The sequence below is a fragment of the Prorops nasuta genome, unplaced genomic scaffold, assembly GCF_024137725.1.
Source record: "Prorops nasuta isolate Cenicafe-Biocafe unplaced genomic scaffold, Cenicafe_Pnas_1.2 PNAS00001, whole genome shotgun sequence".
NCBI lineage: Eukaryota > Metazoa > Arthropoda > Insecta > Hymenoptera > Bethylidae > Prorops > Prorops nasuta.
This window is the reverse complement of record NW_027116798.1, coordinates 13,097,143-13,115,626: the sequence shown is the minus strand read 5'-3', so window position 1 is coordinate 13,115,626 and position 18,484 is coordinate 13,097,143. Positions and strand designations below refer to the sequence as shown.

Below are 18,484 nucleotides of genomic sequence, written 5' to 3'. Positions count from 1 at the left end.
GGGTGGTGGGTGATACTTACCACAAGAATCGACCTAGAAGAGTTCGCCGGTGGAGGCGCTCATTGGCTTGGTGGAGGCGCTTGTGCCGTGGAGGCGCAAAAGATGCCGGTGAGGCTGGTTGCCGAGTAGACTGTGGTGCCGGAAGGCGCAAAAATTTCAGCGGTGCTCGGTTGCTGCGGCGGTAGCTGCTGCTGAGCGGATTGGGCTGCGACGGGTCCTTATCAAGGACCCATCTATATAATTTCGCGGCACGAAACTTGTCAGCGAGAGAGCTGCTTGAGGCGCTGGTCACCTAGCGGCCAGGCGCGCAAGTTGTGCCGCTGCCGCGACGTGCCAGCAGCGTTGCCAAGCGTAGTATAGTTATACTACCGTAGTAAATTTTCCTATAGCGTAGTATCCTCAGGATACTACGCTACAGTTTCTGTTCCCTGCGGGATCCTACGCTACAGTTTCTGTTCACTGCGGGATCCTACGCTACAGTTTCTGTTCACTGCGGTATCCTACGCTACAGTTTCTGTCTTTGCGGGATACTACGCTACAGTTTCTGTTCTTTTGCGGGATACTATGCTACAATTTCTGCTCTTTGTGGGATACTACGCTATAGTTTCTGTCAACATCGAAGATACATTTTGCTCAATAATTTTGCGTTAGGTGTGGGGAAGAAAGAATCAATGGAGTGCAGGAGCCAGGAATATTTAAGAGTTTGTTCGTAGCTATCAAATGGCTCAATTAACCTTCTGTTTATATCGAAACAAATCTAACAATTTCAAAAGACAAATATTATAGAAAATAGGAGAAGGACTTCTGCAAATAATGAAGAAGAAAAAATATATCAGATGAGTAATAATTAATAACAAAACGTGAAAGTTATTAACAAATTTTAAGGAAATATGCTTTTTTTATTTCTGTTACAGATTACATCTTACTTCTGATGAGTTTAAATTACTGGAAGAAATATTTATAGAAAAATGAATAAAAAAGGACTAATTTATGAAGCATTTCTGTGTGGTCCAGTCATTTAAATAATTGTGATATAATGTTATAATAGTAAATGTGAAAGCGATTGCTTTATAAACAAAGAAATTTTATTATAAATTAATAATGATATATGATAATGTTTTTATTCCTATTATTATAAATTAAAGTTATATAGTTCATAGGACCGAATCGGAGTAACTGTGGAGGTGGAATTTCTCACATTCACACATCTATAACAGTCTGTATAATACTTACAATTTGAATTATTACTTCGCAATCTTAATTTACAATTTTACGAACATATTCATAATATGTAGTGCAATTCATTTGGAACCTATGTAGTTGCAGCAATTCCGACCATCTCTGAAATGCTTCATATTTCTTAAAATGAGACATCTGTCATTCCGAATCGATAACTTCATTCATTACAACGGTGCAATGAGGAAACAACCATTTCTGTTTTCCCAAATTGAAGGCATACATCCTTTGTGGCAATTGGCAAATGCTTTTTCACCGCAAACATTACGTCGAAGCCAATATTTGTAGGGATCTATCGTTTCCCATTCATTCCGATACCTTTGGTCCCTCCTTCTTATAGCCACAACTTCTTTAATCATTGCAACATTGGATTCCATTTTAACAAGCCTACAAATTGTTAAGAACGACATAATTAATGAATTTAAATTTACGAAAATTGATAATATACGGTTGATTTGAGTAACATATCTTTCGCAGGTTACAAAAATGAAATTTCATCTTTTTTATTAATATTATACAACAGATAATTTATAATGTAAATGACAGATATAGAAAAGAGTAATATTTAAACAAAATTTTGTAAATAATTTGGATTTACAATTCCTGAAAATTTATAAGTTGAAACTTTTCTGTTTCACATTAGTGCTAAATATCACGGTGCAATTGATAATACACTACTAAACAATTTTATAATTTACAAATTTCTTTTAGTAGGAACAGATAAATTTTCATGAAGGTTAACTCAGTTATCAAGAATAATACAATGATGTTATTTTTAAACTGAAACGTGAAATCTCAAGTTTACAAACAGTTCATTAATTTATATATTGTTTAAACATCAGTATAATAGTTGTATACAAAAATACAAATCCCTACTTCTTTTAATTAAATTTACTGGTATATACAAACTGCAACAATTATTTTTTGATAGTTTTAAATAAAAGACGTAGTATAACGCCCAAGCTTTTCTCAACAATGCAAGACTAATTACAGGCACATTCTATTTAATTGCTAAACAAATTATAACGTTTGAAGAGAAATCTTTGCAATATTGTCCGTCCTGTATTAGAATATCATTTACAATTGATTGAATTAACGTTATTTCTATTTTGACGTAGCGTTTTAAAACGAAATACTTCTTTTATAATAAGGCAGCAACATTACAAGTTGCAGCAATTCGTTGTTACCACTTGATAGTAAGCCAAATTTACTATACTTATTAAGTAAGAATTTGTTTTATATTTATTAATTTACTCCATTACATACTATAGTAAATAATTTTATCATTAATAACATGTAACCTTACTTAGTCAGGATTTATTCCTCTAAAAATAAAAAAAATGCACACCATACAATTTTTATTAATAATGCTTGACCATTCGAAGTAATAGGCGCATTCACAACACTATTAACCGCGACATCCGTTTATATATATACTACAGAATAGGATTAGCCGAATTTTCCTTTTGCATAAAAGCACAAATTATTCAATTTTCTCATAACAATTTTCACGTACATCACTAGATAATTTCATGACGGTTTTAAAAATGTATATACATTTAAAAATCCGGCTAGAAATAGGAATGCTACGCTGGAGGAACATATTACTGCTCTTATTATGTAGTGTCGATAAATGGAACCTCATAAAAGTATTATTAATGTACTTAATGCTTTAGAATGGTTATAGCATTGTTAAGAAAAATTATATAGGTCTTTTATTTTTAATTTTAACAGCAATAAATTTTGTCTAATAATGGTTACACGTAATGTAAAAAATTATGTGCTAGTGTGTTTTATGGAGTTAATTATTAAATTTGAAACGACTATTTAACTAAGAAGTATAGTAAATTTGACTTGTACTGTCAAGTGGTAATATTAATTTTTTAGAAGTTGTAATTTTTGTCTTTAATTATAAAGAATATCTTCCGTTTTAAAACGTTACGTTAAAATAGAAATTACGTTATTTCGATCAATTGTAAATGACGTTCTAATACAAGGTGGATAATATTGCACATTGTCAAAAATGTTTAAGAAAAGTTTCATCAAATATTGTACAAATATTACACTGTCAAATTCTCAAAAGTTTAATAAATTTTTTTCTACTTTAACAAAAAAATTAATCTTTCTAAATAATATAGCCTTTCACGGGAGTTTTCTAATTAAAAAAGATAAATCCTCACACTTACTCGTTTATTTCTGCAAAGCCTGAAATGTATACACCACTCTTTTATTTGTTTCTTCCTTCTTCTCTCTTCGCCTAAATATTGTAATTATCGAAACTTAATGTTTTATCTTCAACTCACTCGCGAGCGCTAATTGCTTCTTACTTCAAAATATCTCTTCCCCATTGAAATAAAGGCATGCTTGAATATCAGATGACATTAGGTGGGAGTAAGTTTTTCGTCCTTCCAATCAGAGCATTCAAAGATAATGAAGTTACTTATAATGTTTTCATGCTTCTCATTCGTTCATTAGTTTTAAGAGGAGGATACTTTTTCATGGAATGAAATATATGAAAGGATTTTCTCAAGCATTTTCCAGCTTATTTGCTTCCTTTCATATAGAGTTTTTAGCATATAGTTAAAACAGTTAGTGTATTTCATCTTACACGATCAAGGGCATTTCATTAGAAAATAATGAGCGATATTGCTATTTGCATGCTTCATGACAAAAAATACAATATCTATGCTACAAATAGTTGTAAATATACATTAACCTTCCCTCCTAGTGTGCTGGTGACATAGTAACCCGAGTCAAAATCTAAGATCTACTATAAACCTTAATGATTCTATCAAAAGGATAATTTAGAATAATACCAGAAGCTATTTTGTATACAAACCAAATCCTACAAAAGTCTGAAATGTGTCGGAAAGTGAACAATTCAGCAGTGTTTAGAACTCAATAAGATTTTTAAAGTCCTGCACAATCCTTTTTAAGTCTTCTGGTAAACTTGATAGTGGAAAATCTAGGATTTAGATTCTTTATACGTTAGGCTTTTATAAGACTTTAGATTAATTAAATATTAAGCATATATAACTCAGAATTTTATTATATTTTAAAGTGTACAATGCAAATCATAAGTGTATTGTTTTCATGCACATAAATGCATTCATTTCTTGTAATAATTTCCGATCTACTTTAAGGGGTGTTATTTCTATAATACACTATGAAACGTATAGTTTTACACGTTTTGCAACAAAAATACTTTCTAACATTAAGGCGAAACCTATACAGTTATACTTACACTGTATCAAATTGTATCTCTATTTTTACTTAAAATTATTTCAACCTATACGTGTAGATTAATGTACAATGTACATTGTATTGGCATGAAAGGGGTGAACTACAACTGGCGGACCAAATTTGACAAGTAGACACCTGATGCCATTGGGAGTTGAAAAGTCTTATACTACTTTTTCGTAGGAAGCATAGATTTCAAATTATGGGGTGTTAAAATTGCCCAATGAGAATTAGTTTTTAGCGGAATGTTGGTTCAAAGTAGTATGCGTTTCATGTGGTAGTAACAAACGAAAAACTAGATTGTTGAAATTGATCGACTTGAAGACGGTGGACATTAGCGGAGGAGTAGCAGACAAGTGAATGAATGCTGCGCATGTACTGCCGTTCTTAAACGATAGGCTCTCGAAAAATTAGACCGCTTTCGATAATTTAAATGAGATTGATTTATGAAATTATTATTTAGAATAAAATTAAATCATATTGACATGAACGAAATTGTCTTATAGCGACCTGATTTATGGTTGTTATTTAGAAAAGCGAGTTAAACAAATGCAAATAAAGCAAGCACGTCATAAATCGTTTTATTTATTTAACAGAACAAGTTGTACCAACGAATAGGATTGGGAGAAGATAAGTATAGAGAAAAACAGTGCTATGAATAAGTTAATTTTTTATTTATTAAAGTATACAAAAGAACACCATTATGTCAACGTTTTAAACAAATCTGTATTGTAATACTAATTTTTTTTATTTAATTATGTAAAGTTTTATAAAAATGTTCAAAATGACCGCCTCCTACGGCGATACAGGCCCTTGCTCGCTTTATCAATTCCTCCTTGATTGTACGAAGAATGGCTGGTGTAATCTTGCCAATTGCGTCGTCGATCCGTTGCGCCAACTCATTCGCATCTTGAATGATATTTTTCCGCTGATAAATCACTTCCTTTAAATATCCCCAGTAGAAAAAATCAAGGGGATTAAGGTCCGGAGATCGTGGTGGCCACTGAACTGGACCTCCGCGTCCAATCCACATGCTTGGAAATTTTGCATCCAACACATCTCACAAGACTTGGGCAAAGTGAGGGGCTGCTCCATCTTGCTGGAACCACAGTTTCAGCCTTAATTCCAACGGAATATCTTCCAGAAGTCCAGGAAGATCGTTTTCTAAAAATTCGGCGTAAGCCACCCCTGTTAGACGTTCTGGAAGGCGCCATGGTCCAATCTGTAAAATTTAAAGAAAACCATTTCCATTAAAAAACGTCGAATTGTTTCGAAAATGAATCGGGATGTAAAAGTACGAACAATAATGTTCTAATGCAATATTTTTGAATCGAATAAGAAAACTAATTTTTTCATTTCTATGCCTTTGTTATTAACAGCCTTAAGATCGATTACGATTCATTTTGAAGACGAAGAGAATGGTGTGTTAAAAATAATGCATATGGATCTATTGTCAATTACCAAATATTCTCCGACAATTCCCGCCCATAAATTGACAGTCCATCTTCGTTGAGGTCGTCGAGGTATTGCAACCTGTGGATTTTCTTCATTCCAAAAATGCGAGTTGTGCCTGTTAATGATACCGCTTCTATCGAAGAGAATTTCATCGGAGAACACGATGCTGCTAACGAAGTCTTCGTCTTCGTGATGCCTCTGAAGGAGCCACTGACAAAAATCCACACGCTTGGCATAGTCTGCTTCTTCCAATACTTGGACATTTAATCCTTTGTACGGATGGAATCCTTCGGAGTGAAGGGTACGCCAAACTTTATTTTGGCTTGTACCAAGCATGTCTGCTATTTCTCTGGTGCTCACTTCTGGATCGTCCAAAGTAGCATTAATAATGTTTTCTTCTAGCCCAACAGTTGCTGCGTCAAGGGCAACACCACTAACTTCCTTCCGATCAGGCATTAAATGGCCGCGTCTTGAACGATTTATTAAACGTAGAATTACATTTTTCGACGGATGTCGTCTTTCTGGGTAGTTTTCTGCGTAAAGGGCAGCAGTTCTGTTAGCTGAGTAATTGGGTAACCCAACTAACATCAGCATATCTACGTATTCTTCAGCCGTGTACTCCATTGGTTACTACAATTTAAAATGCCAATTTCACCTCACCTTTATACTCCTGTCTCCATTCAGGATGAATCTGGAATTATCTTAGAGCTAAATTCACTCTGTACCTCGATGAATTTTCAGAATAGTTCATATTTTCTAACTTCAGAGTGATTCCATATTCTCGAAGCATCGAGGTACAGAGTGAATTTAGCTCTTAGATAATTCCAGATTCATCCTGAATGGAGACAGGAGTATAAAGGTGAGGTGAAATTGGCATTTTAAATTGTAGTAACCAATGGAGTACACGGCTGAAGAATACGTAGATATGCTGATGTTAGTTGGGTTACCCAATTACTCAGCTAACAGAACTGCTGCCCTTTACGCAGAAAAGTACCCAGAAAGACGACATCCGTCGAAAAATGTAATTCTACGTTTAATAAATCGTTCAAGACGCGGCCATTTAATGCCTGATCGGAAGGAAGTTAGTGGTGTTGCCCTTGACGCAGCAACTGTTGGGCTAGAAGAAAACATTATTAATGCTACTTTGGACGATCCAGAAGTGAGCACCAGAGAAATAGCAGACATGCTTGGTACAAGCCAAAATAAAGTTTGGCGTACCCTTCACGCCGAAGGATTCCATCCGTACAAAGGATTAAATGTCCAAGAATTGGAAGAAGCAGACTATGCCAAGCGTGTGGATTTTTGTCAGTGGCTCCTTTAGAGGCATCACGAAGACGAAGACTTCGTTAGCATCATCGTGTTCTCCGATGAAAGTCTCTTCGATAGAAGCGGTATCATTAACAGGCACAACTCGCATTTTTGGAATGAAGAAAATCCACAGGTTGCAATACCTCGACGACCTCAACGAAGATGGACTGTCAATTTATGGGCGGGAATTGTCGGAGAATATTTGGTAATTGACAATAGATCCATATGCATTATTTTTAACACACCATTCTCTTCGTCTTCAAAATGAATCGTAATCGATCTTAAGGCTGTTAATAACAAAGGCATAGAAATGAAAAAATTAGTTTTCTTATTCGATTCAAAAATATTGCATTAAAACATTATTGTTCGTACTTTTACATCCCGATTCATTTTCGAAACAATTCGACGTTTTTTAAAGGAAATGGTTTTCTTTAAATTTTACAGATAGGACCATGGCGCCTTCCAGAACGTCTAACAGGGGTGGCTTACGCCGAATTTTTAGAAAACGATCTTCCTGGACTTCTGGAAGATATTCCGTTGGAATTAAGGCTGAAACTGTGGTTCCAGCAAGATGGAGCAGCCCCTCACTTTGCCCAAGTCTCGCGAGATGTGTTGGATGCAAAATTTCCAGGCATGTGGATTGGACGCGGAGGTCCAGTTCAGTGGCCACCACGATCTCCCGACCTTAATCCCCTTGATTTTTTCTACTGGAGATGTTTAAAGGAACTGATTTATCAGCGGAAAAATATCATTCAAGATGCGAATGAGTTGGCGCAACGGATCGACGACGCAATTGGCAAGATTACACCGGCCATTCTTCGTACAATCAAGGAGGAATTGATCAAGCGAGCAAGGGCCTGTATCGCCGTAGGAGGCGGTCATTTTGAACATTTTTATAAAACTTTACATAATTAAATAAAAAAAATTAGTATTACAATACAGAGTTGTTTATATCGTTGATATAATGGTGTTCTTTTGTATACTTTAATAAACAAAAAATTAACTTAATCATAGCACTGTTTTTCTCTATACTTATCTTCTCCCAATCCTATTCGTTGGTACAACTTGTTCTGTTAAATAAATAAAACGATTTATGACGTGCTTGCTTTATTTGCATTTGTTTAACTCGCTTTTCTAAATAACACCCATAAATCAGGTCGCTATAAGACAATTTCGTTCATGTCAATATGATTTAATTTTATTCTAAATAATAATTTCATAAATCAATCTCATTTAAATTATCGAAAGCGGTCTAATTTTTCGAGAACCTATCGTTTAAGAATGGCAGTACATGCGCAGCATTCATTCATTTGTCTGCTACTTCTCCGTTAATATCCACCGTCTTCAAGTCGATCAATTTCAACAATCTAGTTTTTCGTTTGTTACTTCCACATGAAACGCATACTACTTTGAACCAACATTCCGCTAAAAGCTAATTCTCATTGTGCAATTTTAACACCCCATAATTTGAAATCTATGCTTCCTACGAAAAAGTAGTATAAGACTTTTCAACTCCCAATGGCAACAGATGTCTACTTGTCAAATTTGGTCCGCCAGTTGTAGTTCACCCTGTATATACAGGGTGTAACGAAACGACCGCCTTTTCTCGTAACTGGAGGTTCGTGATGACAACTCGAGTACTTGTGTAAAATTTCGTTCGAATCGGTCAAGGGTTTTAAAAGTTATTTCCATTTAAAAACCACCCTTTTTCGGTCCTTTTCGAACGATTTTAACTACACAATGGAAAGTGGAGAAAGTGAAAAAACAATTGATGAATACCCTGCTAGAATGTAAAAATTATCGATCGCGCGCACGATAATACATTTGCTATTTATTTCTATAATCTGACTATTAGATTTTAGAAATAAACAGCAAAATCCTTTTCAATACAATTTCAATTCAATTCAGTACAAGTATCATTGACTGAATTGATGGAAAGAGCGAGAGGACGCAATGAAAAGGAAAATAGCAGAAGCTAAGATGTCGTGCGAGTGCACTAATAATTTAATAAGCAATGCATAAGGTCATTCTCTTTCTACCAACGAAGCTAAAGAGAATGATTTAAAATCAATGCATTGATGATAAAGAAAATTAAACTTACCCATTTCACGTTCTCCAAGTTCCTTTACATCGAAGTTTTTGAAAATGCTTCAGACTGGCTCCTCGATGATTTTCACAAAGCACTACCACTGATTTTGTCTTCAATCACTCGAGAATTTAAAGAAATAAGTATTAACCAATGTTTTCTCACAACACTGGTTAATTTGACACTTTTGAACTGTTTGAAGTAGGCTGAAGAGAGAGACACAGAGAGAAAGAATAATCAATAATTATTTTGGACCACTCTTTATCAGCCTTCTTCACTTTGCTAACTGCTCTTCTCTCTACCCCGCTACAACTATTTCATCGTAGAAGCGTGTGTGTGCGTACAAAGATAAATGTTAGAGCAATAATTCTCCTTGAAACGATTTCCAACTTGGAAAATTTTTATGTTTTATTTTCGGCTTTTTCTGAAATGAAAAACAAGATTTTACCATTAAATTTAAATGTTTATTTAAAAAATACAACGATTTATAAAATACAATAAGTTAAAAAACATTCATAAAATAAAATACATATTTGGCAGATATCGGGGCAGTTTATTATTATAGTGGGACAAATTAAGCAGCAGGTGTGAGAAATTATACAAAACGCTACGCAAAGCTACGACGTTTAACGACAAAGTAATCGCACGATTAATTCAGCGATTTAAAGACACGGGATCATGCCTCGTCGCTAATGAAGGTGGAAGACCGAGGACAACACGCACTTCAAGAAGGGAAGAAGAAATATTAGAAATATTCGAAGAGCATCCTGAAGAAAGTACGCGTAGCGTAGCAAGACAGCTTGGTGTAGATCACATGTCTGTACACCGAGTATTGAAGGAAGATTCGCAACATCCGTACAAGATCTGCCACGTACAAGAGTTGCGGCCACGGATTATGCAAAACGAGTTACGTTTTGCCAGTGGCTACTCGAAAGGGAGAGTCAAGAGCTAGGATTCAGCAGAAGAATTCTATTCTCAGATGAGAGCAAATTCGACCATGAAGGAGTCTTCAATACCAGGAACAATCATTGTTGGAGCAGAGTGAATCCCTATGCAACACAACCTAGGGCATTCCAGAAACGGTTTAGCTTAAATTTGTGGAGAGGACTTTAATTATCCGATCGGTTGGCTAGACAAATTTATCATAAATTCCTCAAGAATGAGCTCCCAGAGATTTTAGAGAGGTGCTATTGGACATCAGAAGAAGCACGTGGTTTCAGAAAGATGAAACTGGACCACATTATCAGAGTCATGAGAGCAACCCTTCACGACTTTCCACGCAGATGAATTGGGTAACTGGACTTATGGAGTGGCCCCCACAATCACCAGATCTTGATCTGCTTGATTTCTTCTTGTGAGGCTATTTGAAGAATTCCCTCTACGACGACTTTGTTGATGACTTGGATGATTGGCAATCCGCTTAAATGTAGCCCTGCTTGGTAATTCCGAAGAAGCTGTGGATTCCATGGCCAACTTATCAAAAAAAGCGGGCCATGTCTTCAAGTAAATGTCAGCTGTAAAAAGTTTTATAGTTATTTATAAAATTAAATGAATACAAATGTTAAAATAGCATAAATTTAACGAATACATACAGCAAATGCTCGAAATTTTGACCATTTACTTGAATACATAGCCTCGCTTTTCTTAATAAGTTGGACTGCATGGAGTCCAGCATTTCCTCGGAAATTTCCGCGAGGGCTATGTCCAAGCGTGCCGCCAAATCGTCCTGGTCATCAACTATGCCGCCTGTGTAGACGGAATTCTTCAAGTAGCCCCACAAGAAGAAATCAAGCGGATTTAGATCCGGTGATCTTGGGGGCCACTCCACAGGTCCTCGTCGTCCAATCCATCTGCGTGGAAAGATGTCATGAAGGGTTGCTCTCACAACTCTGTGATAATGTGGTCCAGCTCCATCTTGCTGAAATCACATGCCTCTTCTAATTTCCAATGGCACCTCTTCTAAAATCTCTGGTAACTCATTCCTGAGGAAATTATCATAAATTACCCCAGTCAACCGATCGGGAATTACAACAGGACCTATCTGTAAAAATAGATACATTATTAGTAACTGGTTTGAAAACAAAATAATATCCGTGAAATTTATCATCTTACCACATAGTTCCCTATAATTCCTCCCCATAAATTTATGCTCCATTTTCTCTGGAATGCCCTAGGTTGTGTTGCATAAGGATTCACTCTGCTTCAACAATGATTGTTCCTGGTATTGAAGACTCCTTCATGGTCGAATTTGCTCTCATCTGAGAATAGAATTCTTCTGCTGAATCCTGGCTCTTGACTCTCCCTTTCGAGTAGCCACTGGCAAAACGTAACTCGTTTTGCATAATCCGTAGGCCGCAACTCTTGTACGTGGCAGATCTTGTACGGATGTTGCGAATCTTCCTTCAATACTCGGTGTACAGACATGTGATCTACACCAAGCTGTCTTGCTACGCTACGCATACTTTTTTCAGGATGCTCTTCGAATATTTCTAATATTTCTTCTTCCCTTCTTGAAGTGCGTGTTGTCCTCGGTCTTCCATCTTCATTAGCGACGAGGCATGAACCCCTTTTCTTTAAATCGCTGAATTAATCGTGCGATTACTTTGCTGTCAGGATGCCGTATTTCTGGGTAGCGTTCTGCACAATTTCTCACTGCTGCTGCTCTGTTTGCTCCACTACAATAATAAACTTCCACGATATCTGCCATTTCGCGGGGTGTGTAACTCATTATATTTTTTATCGCCTAATCTCGTCGAGCTCTTTAATGCGACTGACATTATTTAGTAATTAGGCAACGATGATACTAGAGTTGGTACTATTACAACTAAAAAATACTTAGTATCCAAATAAATTAGCGTATGTAGTTCATGTATGTAATCCCCCTCTACCAGACTGTTTGATCGAACTCCGGCAAAATTTTAAATCATTGCTAAGTAAACGGTGGACTGCGCTTTCAAATGTTTAATGCTTAAAATTTTACAAGTAAAAAATCGATAAAACGGAAAATATCATTTAAAACATTTATCTTTGTACGCACACACACGCTTCTACGATGAAATAGTTGTAGCGGGGTAGAGAGAAGAGCAGTTAGCAAAGTGAAGAAGGCTGATAAAGAGTGGTCCAAAATAATTATTGATTATTCTTTCTCTCTGTGTCTCTCTCTTCAGCCTACTTCAAACAGTTCAAAAGTGTCAAATTAACCAGTGTTGTGAGAAAACATTGGTTAATACTTATTTCTTTAAATTCTCGAGTGATTGAAGACAAAATCAGTGGTAGTGCTTTGTGAAAATCATCGAGGAGCCAGTCTGAAGCATTTTCAAAAACTTCGATGTAAAGGAACTTGGAGAACGTGAAATGGGTAAGTTTAATTTTCTTTATCATCAATGCATTGATTTTAAATCATTCTCTTTAGCTTCGTTGGTAGAAAGAGAATGACCTTATGCATTGCTTATTAAATTATTAGTGCACTCGCACGACATCTTAGCTTCTGCTATTTTCCTTTTCATTTCGTCCTCTCGCTCTTTCCATCAATTCAGTCAATGATACTTGTACTGAATTGAATTGAAATTGTATTGAAAAGGATTTTGCTGTTTATTTCTAAAATCTAATAGTCAGATTATAGAAATAAATAGCAAATGTATTATCGTGCGCGCGATCGATAATTTTTACATTCTAGCAGGGTATTCATCAATTGTTTTTTCACTTTCTCCACTTTCCATTGTGTAGTTAAAATCGTTCGAAAAGGACCGAAAAAGGGTGGTTTTTAAATGGAAATAACTTTTAAAACCCTTGACCGATTCGAACGAAATTTTACACAAGTACTCGAGTTGTCATCACGAACCTCCAGTTACGAGAAAAGGCGGTTGTTTCGTTACACCCTGCATATATATATATATATATATATACATCAAGCGTTTAATTCCGGGACATTATCCAAGCTATATGTATAATGGTTTAAAACATTGTACATAATGATTGTACTCACGTTTTCACTAATGTACAAAACATAAATTGAATCTTTATAACTATATTTTCACTTTACATTGTTACGTAAAGTGCAAGGACATTTGTATATATAATGTATAATTTACTAAGCTCCGCAAAGTGCTGGGGCACTTCTACCAAGATGTTTCAAAAATCCATAATTCGATTAAACTGAAGAAAAAATATATAGAGTATATCTTATACTACATGAAATGTTTACCGTGCTTAACTTTCTGAAATCAAATGTGCTTAAATATATAAATTTATAATAAAAATTTAATAATTTCTTAATAGTTTTATAATTAATTTACAGTTTATTTCGATTTTATATTTCACTCCTTTTGATAAAAGTTACTAGCCAGTAAGTTTACAGTAATTCCTCAATATCAATCTTTCTTCGATTATTGTTACTGATAATCATTGGTTGGATGTTGGATCTAGGGAATTTTCAACAGCCCATAGGCCCAATCAGTCTGATTATTGTAGTTAGATATATTTACCTCCAATCTGATTACCCATCATAATTTCAAGCCACAGGCATACCACACAAATCATATATAACCTTTCAGGTTGCTTTTATTTAAAAAAAATTCATTATATAGTACATAACCTATGAATCTAGGGTATTTTTCTTATTTTTCGTAAGTCTGTTGCATTATTGCAACGTTAGCTAGGAATATAATTTGACTGTTAAAATCCCGTTTAAATTTCGGCAACCTTAACTATATTAACATTCGATATTTTTGAAAGATGAATTAGAATGTGTCATATTCATTTAATTATGCTCCTATTTCTCATTTAAAATGGGAAATTTAATATCATTAGTAAAAAGAAATAAAGATATTAATTTATTAGTGAAGCAAATAAATTAATGTTTTATTCTTATATAAATCCATGGTAAGCCTCATGTTTTTGTTACAATATTAAACTGTATGTAGAATTTAATAATCAGCTAATAGTGACAACGTTCCATACTGGTAGCTTGACAAGTAGAAATCTTACAGACAGTTTTAGTCATCTTTTAGACTAAAATGTATTTGAAAGGACACTATTAGTCAAGTGTACCGTATGACTAAAATTAGTTTCATATTTTTTAGCAGATATACTGTTTCCGCAATGGATCCCTCTATTTAAATAAATCACTCACAACCTCTAGTTTTGACTGGATCATAAAATATGTTAAGCCATTAAGCAATTTACTTGTTTTAGCTATTGTGTTGGGTATAACTTTTTAATACAGACAGAAAATATTAAAATATATATTAAAAATGAGTATTGTTTTAATAAGGTTTATTTTATTAATTCCTTCAAATACATTACGCATACTGACCTGTCAGGAAAATGAATCTGTAATAGGTACGTAGGCATATTACGTAAGAGTGAAGGTGGTAGGTTTGAACATGAGAACAATTAAGTAACCTTAATTGTATTGCGAAAGTAATTGCACATTTAGCAATATAAATGTTTATTAGATGTAGGGCTATGTGTAGCATCCAGCATCTATGGATTATATTATATGATGATTCAACTTACTAGCAAGATGATAGTTGTTAAAATGTACCCCATATTCAAATCTACACTCATCTTCCCTTCACATTTAATTAAATACATACACCAACTTATAAAATGTATGGTTAACTCTCAAGTTATTGTTCTTACATGGTACATTATCACATCCAGTGTAGTTCCTATACTATTATAATAGTTGGAAATGCTTGCAAAAGATTTGATTATAGAGATATGAAAATGGAGCTATTATTAAATAGGAATTCTTATAATGGTCAACGTAATATCACTACGATAAAAAATGCTTCTCTTCAGCCTACTCAAATTTCTCATATAAATCAAGGTAAATTAATTATATAAAGTTAGATAATATATTTTTCAACTGCTTATACATACATTAATCTTTTTGCTGCATTTAATATTTTTTTTATTATCTATTAAATCTTTTTTTATTTTTAACAAATTTTGTTTAATTTTTTTATCTTCTTTAATATTCTTCTGCATATCCTTTATTTCATCCAGTAGCTTGTTTTTTTCTTGAGGCGTCGCATTTTCTGATCGACATCGTAAGATAGTTTCTTCTGCCTTATTCTTTCTCATTTTTAATTCTAAATCCTTTAATTGAGTCTGAATTCTATCTTTCTCCATTTAAAATACTGCTAGGTCCTGATCTAGTCTTATCTGCTGAAAAATGTCCTTTGATTGTAGATTGCAGAGTGGCATAGGGAACTCCATACTTTGCACTGGCAGAGCGCGTTGATTCTCCTTTTCTCACTTCTTCTAGTGCTTTCTCCATGACAGAGTCAGAGTACTGTCGGTATTTTTTTGGTGCTTTGCACTATAAATAAAATAACCTCATCATAATTATAATTTTTAATCGAGATAACCTCGCAATTTCAGAGAATAATTTAGGATCGAAAATAGGGTAACGTACAAAATTTATATACCAATTTTCGATCATGTGATTTCAAGAAAATAAATAGATAATTGAGTACGTACTTTTCTCCTTTTACCCATAACGAATCATAGGAATCTGCTGAAATTTATTTCGTTGAGAAAGAACAAAAGAAAGTCGTCAAATAAATGAATCTACAATCGCATGTTGTTAGACTCATGGCTAAAGAAATTCGGTAGAATACCATGTGGTCCATTAGTTTGATTTTTTTATACTACCTGAATATGTGCGCTTTAATGAAATTGTAGATAAATAATTTGTCAAACAATTAAATTTTCAAAATGGATTTCCTTTTTCACAAAACAATATATATTTATTTTAAAATACGCATTTTTTGTTAGCTTGATTAAAAACTAGGACGTGAACGAAAACTGCACCAACTACCTTATTTAACTTTATGAAATAATAGCTCCGACTGGCTTAAATGTATAATTATGTCTCCTTTTTGAATTTTTGTACCTTTGTAAATGAGCCATTTAGTAAGAGCAATACTGTTATTAACTACATTTGTAGCTATTATAGCATGAAACTTCTTCATCGCAGAGTGATTTATATAATCAATTTTACTATTAGGTCCAGTTTCATATTGTTGATACGGAAATTCGTTTCGCAAAAAACGATTATTCAATTTAAGTTGGTGCTTAAGAGCCAGGGTATAGCACAGATTAGATCTGCTAATTGAAGAATATGATGAGGATTTGAATTAACGGTGTTTGCTTTCAAAACGCATACATGAAAGTTTCCATAATGATACCATAAGATGCATAATTCTAGGATAATGCACAAGAAAATGGTGCTTTGGTTTAAGATTATTAGGAAACAAGTTTGACAGTGTTGATAAATATTCTTCAATTAAAGTTGCTAATAATTCACAATAACTCGGACTTATATGAGCCGGAGCAAGAACAATTTCAACAATTTTTTTAAGCAAGATTATTAAATCCCAGTGTGGAATTGATCGTGGCACTAAATCTCCAATTATCATAGGTAAATTTCTAACTAAACACAGCATTTCAGCTGACGACATTCTTAATTGTTTTCCATTCAAGTGGTGAATTAAAACTGGAGGAGGTTTATTTTCATTTTTTTGATATTCAAACCCACAAATGCGTGAATTTAACTTAGATAATTTAAAGTACATTTTTGATATAAAATAATTAAGAAGTAATTTAAGGTCATATTAGCATACGCCTTCTAATAATTCATGCATAGGGTCAGCAGATACATTTTTTGTAACATGAAAACCTTTAATTTATGAAAGCAGCAAAGCTCTTTAATTCCTGTTAATGAACAATTATTCAGATTAATTTGTTCCTCATAATTATCAACATTTCTTAAAATGCACGAACGTTCATGAAATACAGTTTTTATTAAAGATTTGTTTATTAAACAAAATCTGCAAGGATAAGGTGCAGTGACTCCCTCAACAAAACCTACAATGGAATGTAGTCCAAGGTTTTCGCCGATAATTAAAACGAGTTTAAAATATATCCGCTGTTCGACATTATTAAACGAAACTAAAATACCATCTGATTCTAGAAATTGTAATTCTTTTATAACAGCATTAAATATAATTGCATTATTAAGTTGCTTCTTATCAGCTGTATTGAAAAGAACAAATAAAAAGATATTTTCTAATTTTGATTGAAATTCAGGCGGCAAACAAGGTATGCTTATGTATATAGCACCACATTTACCAATTCTAGAATTACTTCCTAGTGGATTATTATTTTCAAAATCATCGAAAAACATAATTAGAGGAAGTACTATTTTTGATGAATATATAGTTTTTAATTCTTTCCAAAATGATGCTTGAATAATGTTAGTGCATAAGGGTGCAGAATCATTTTCTAAGCAACTTATGTAAGAAATGGTTTTTTGAAAAATTTCTGGATTTCGAAATAATCGAGTCAATACATGCCTTATTGGAATAAACTGTGCTGTAATAGGTACTCGACAAAGTTTTAATACACCATGTACGCGTTTAACTTTATCTTTTTCGCCTAAAACATATTTTTTTGGTTTTATAAAGTTACCAGTTTTTACCAGCTCTTTAAATGTATGATATTCTGAATCGAAATTTTCAAAAGGTTTATTAAATCTTCTAAAGATTTTATTCAACTCATTTAAATTTTCCTGATGCTCTCCTAATATTTTAAGTCATTCTTCTAATGCCTGCTGCAATTTGGAAATTGCTGTCATATTAAAAAATTGTGTGGTAAGATTAAGAATATCTTCAACTCTTTTTCTAGGCATATCAGAAAAGCTATATAATTGCGAAATCAAATGTAAGACATGGTCTTTTAAAGAAGAATCAAAATTTTGAAAATTAAATTCAAATGTTTCTGTACTATTCATTTCATTATAGAAAACTTCATCATCAACTAAAAGAGAAAGACTTTTGTGGCTACTTAGAACTATTTAATTGTCATTTATTACTTCTACAACGTCTAAAGGATTATCTTCCCTTTCTGATTGATGATGGCTGATTTCTGTGTGTTGTGAAAGTCTGTGCTTTTTAAATGAATTGAATAAGGAAAACACCCGATTTCCACATGATATTTCATCACATTTATATCGTTTTAAATGTAAATGAAATTTTCTTATATGTGTTAATAATTCCTTATTATCACAACAAAGCAATTTGCAGACAGAGCACTTGAACATGATTGCCGCAACAGGATAAATATTATAAATGTTTAACGTTTATATTT

At 33.7% G+C, this 18,484-nt stretch overlaps 1 protein-coding gene across 1 annotated transcript; it reads right to left on the bottom strand.

Annotated features, from left to right (window-relative positions):
• Positions 1-16,964: 16,964 nt before the first annotated feature.
• LOC136772480 (uncharacterized) lies at positions 16,965-18,128 on the bottom strand. The gene is made up of 2 exons (XM_066725496.1): positions 17,950-18,128; positions 16,965-17,874 (listed from the first exon to the last, which is right to left on the bottom strand). Exons 1-2 carry the CDS (start codon positions 18,126-18,128, stop codon positions 16,965-16,967), a joined length of 1,089 nt encoding a protein of 362 aa, XP_066581593.1.
• Positions 18,129-18,484: the final 356 nt, after the last annotated feature.